General features: G+C 52.5%; 1 protein-coding gene across 1 annotated transcript; it reads right to left on the reverse strand.

Moving 5' to 3' along the window:
- Nucleotides 1-565: 565 nt before the first annotated feature.
- Nucleotides 566-2,589, reverse strand: LOC125513838 (scopoletin glucosyltransferase-like). The gene has a single exon (XM_048679046.1). The coding sequence runs from the start codon at nucleotides 2,421-2,423 to the stop codon at nucleotides 876-878; it is 1,548 nt and encodes a 515-aa protein (XP_048535003.1). The 5' UTR covers nucleotides 2,424-2,589; the 3' UTR covers nucleotides 566-875.
- Nucleotides 2,590-3,116: the final 527 nt, after the last annotated feature.

The raw sequence follows: 3,116 nt of genomic DNA on the forward strand, positions 1-3,116 counted from the left end.
TGTAGATTCACTCATTTTATTCTGTATGTAGTCAACTATTAAAAATGGAGGAAGTGGTAGTACATGGATCATGGTCCACCGCATTGAGTTCCCTAGACAAGTTAAATACTGGATCACATCACATGGGCGATATCTTGATACGAGCGTGACAGTACTATATGCTATGTCCCCGAGGAGTTTACCGTTTTTATATTTTTAGTGAGAGATGTAAGAGAGAGAGACGCGACGTGTTTCCGGCAAAGCTGCTGCTTCTCCGGTAATTCACTTCTGAGCTCAGGCTTAGCTGCACCCGCCCTTATGAAAAAAAATTAAAATAAATATTAGAAAAATAAAAAAAATGTGTGTGGTAAATAATTTGATGAGTGAAGTATGCTTTAATTTTCAAATTATTTGGACATCTGAATAGCTCTCGGCAAAAAAGACAAATTCAAGGTCTGTAAAAATGTTTACTGTTCATGCACTATTCTGACCCGATTTGTTTTTTTTGCCGAGAGATCTTAGAAGTCCAAATGAGCTAAAATTTTGAGCGAACCTCACATGATAAATTGTCTATCATGCAAAAAGATATTGGAATTTTTTGATTATTTTTTGTGATTTTTTTCCTGAACGGGAGCAGATGAGCCTGGACACCGAAACGCCGCACTCTGCTCCAAAGATATTGAAGTACTACAAGCAAAAGATGCACGACGTTTCATCATCTAGAAACGACATTGAAGTACAACGCAAAAGATGCACGACGTTTCATCATCTAGACTTATGGCAGGGCGTACAACATGCCACGACGTCGTGACGAAGATCACCAACGCAACGAACAAGAGAAAGAAATTTCGGGTTACCCACCCGATCAGACATTGCCACCTCATGTTGTAATAACTTCACTTCTGTAAGATTAGTGGGGTGGTGTCTTCTCCGGGACTCCGGCGAGCCATCAACTCATCCATCAGCCTCCCAACGTCACCGTACGAAGATCCGCCCTTCTCCATGGCGCTCCTTGCTTTCACACTGAGGTCTTTGGCCTTCTTCCGTACGGCGTCGCCCTCCTCGCCGCTCCCCATCAGCCTCCCGATGGATCCAGCGATCACCTCGCCGCCGATCACCTCATGGCCCTCTAGAGGCGACGCGTAGTCCCTAGCGCCGATGCTGACGCCCACCTTGAGCACCTCCACGATGAGCTTCTCGTTGTAGAACTGGTCCGCGTACCGCGGCCACGTGACCATCGGCACGCCGGCGCTCACGGCCTCCAGCGCCGAGTTCCAGCCGCAGTGCGTCATGAACCCGCCGAGGGCCGGGTGGTTGAGGATGAGCGTCTGCGGCGCCCAGCCTCGGATGATGAAGCCACGGTCGCCGCGTGCCATCAGCTCGGCGAAGCCCTCAGGCATCCACTCTGACCCGTCGGTGCCTGTGCCGGAGCTGATGACCCACACGAAGTCCTTGCCGGAGAGGTCCAGGCCGCGGGCGAGCTCCCGCAGCTCGGCCGGCGAGAAGCTAGTGAACGTGCCGAAGGAGACGTACGCCACCGAGCCGGCCGGCTTTGCGTCCATCCACCGCAGGCAGCCCTCTGTGACGTGTGCCTTAGTGTTGTCGGGCCGGCCTCTCTTAGCCATGTCTTTGCTTGCGAGCGCGACCGGCCCCAGGAGCCACGCACGACGGCGGAGCGTCGTGCGGAAGTGCTCGACGTAGTCCGGCTCCAGCTCGTGGAAGCCGTTGAACACCTCTCCGAAGCTCCTCTGGTCCGCGGCGTCGTTGTCCTTGTGGAATGCCCACATCGCCGGCCGCTTCCGGGGATCCATCATCTGGCTCCGCCTCAGCTGGACACGGTGCGGGAGACCCGGCAGGGAGACGAGCCGGGCGTCGTCAGCAGGATCGTCGTCCGGGGAAGTGGTCGTCTCCAGCGGGTTGTTGCGCAGCATGGTCTCGCTGCAGCACCGGGCGAACACGCTGCTGCCGAGGAACACGAGACGCGGGACGCCGTGCTCCGCGGCGGCGTCCGCGGACCAGCTGAAGAAGCTGTCGGACACGACGGCGTCGGGGCGGTTGGCAGCCATGAACCGGTCGAAGGGCTCGCGGAGCAGCTGCGCGGCCTGGATGAACTTGAGCGGGTACTCGGCTCCGTGGGCTGGAGTAAGGGACATGAGGTTCTCCATGCCTGGCGGGAGCCCGACGTCGGGGAAAGGCACGACGGAGACGTCGACTGCAGGGGAAGGGGAGTCGGTGCCGTGGCAGTTGGAGTCGTTGGCGCGGTCGACGGCCGGACGGATGATGTCGGCGTTGACGGGCGTGGTGAGGATGGTGCACCTCGCGCCGCGAGCGGAGAATATGGCGGCCATGTCGACGACCGGAATGAGGTGCCCGGGGGCGAAGAACGGGAGGAAGAGGATGTGCAGGGGTAGGGGGTGCTGCCGCTGCTCATCCCTGGTAGCCATGGATGCGTGCTCTGTCGATGGAGTTCTAATATTCTTTTTGGGTGGTCGTACTACATTTGTTACTGCTAGCTAGACTGGAGGAGCTGAGGAGGGAGACTGGAGAAGAGTTGAAGCAGATCGATCGAGCAACACTGCTGGCCACGCGCGTCTCACATGGTATTATTGGAGTTGTTATTAAGGAGGGACAGTGCACTTATAAGGTCGAAATGAATGGGCTCTGTGATTTTCAGAGTTGCTGGTGAACATTCTCTGAACCGCTGGATTAGGATAGTCTCGGTGGGAGTAACTTAGTTAGTACCATAGCGCATTTTAAGAAATTTTTGCTTATGTAACATGTTGTTAATGAAGAGAGATGTTTAGAGTAACATAATATGTTACTGTAACATAGCGTTTTTCGAGAAAGGACGAGTCTACAATCTAATAAATGAAGGGTCTGTCTAGGACACATCTAGATGTGACATAACTATGTCACATCTAAGTTGATGTCCACTCTGTTAATGGTTTATTTTTTTTCCTTAATTTTTTTTGTTTTTTGTTGCTGCATTATATACTTATGAGAGCTTAGATGTGACATCCTTAAAAAACATCTAGATGTGAATTAGACAAACTGATAAATGAATCCATCTATGGCACTAATATTATGTTACTTTACACTATGAAGATAGTAACTTAGACTAGTGTCATATGCATGGG

This window comes from Triticum urartu, chromosome 6 (assembly GCF_003073215.2).
Source record: "Triticum urartu cultivar G1812 chromosome 6, Tu2.1, whole genome shotgun sequence".
Taxonomy (NCBI): domain Eukaryota; kingdom Viridiplantae; phylum Streptophyta; class Magnoliopsida; order Poales; family Poaceae; genus Triticum; species Triticum urartu.

Coding starts and splice junctions, on each gene's coding strand:
- LOC125513838 (XM_048679046.1), bottom strand. CDS start 2,423: ATGGCTACCAGGGATGAGCAGCGGCAGCACCCCCTACCCCTGCACATC.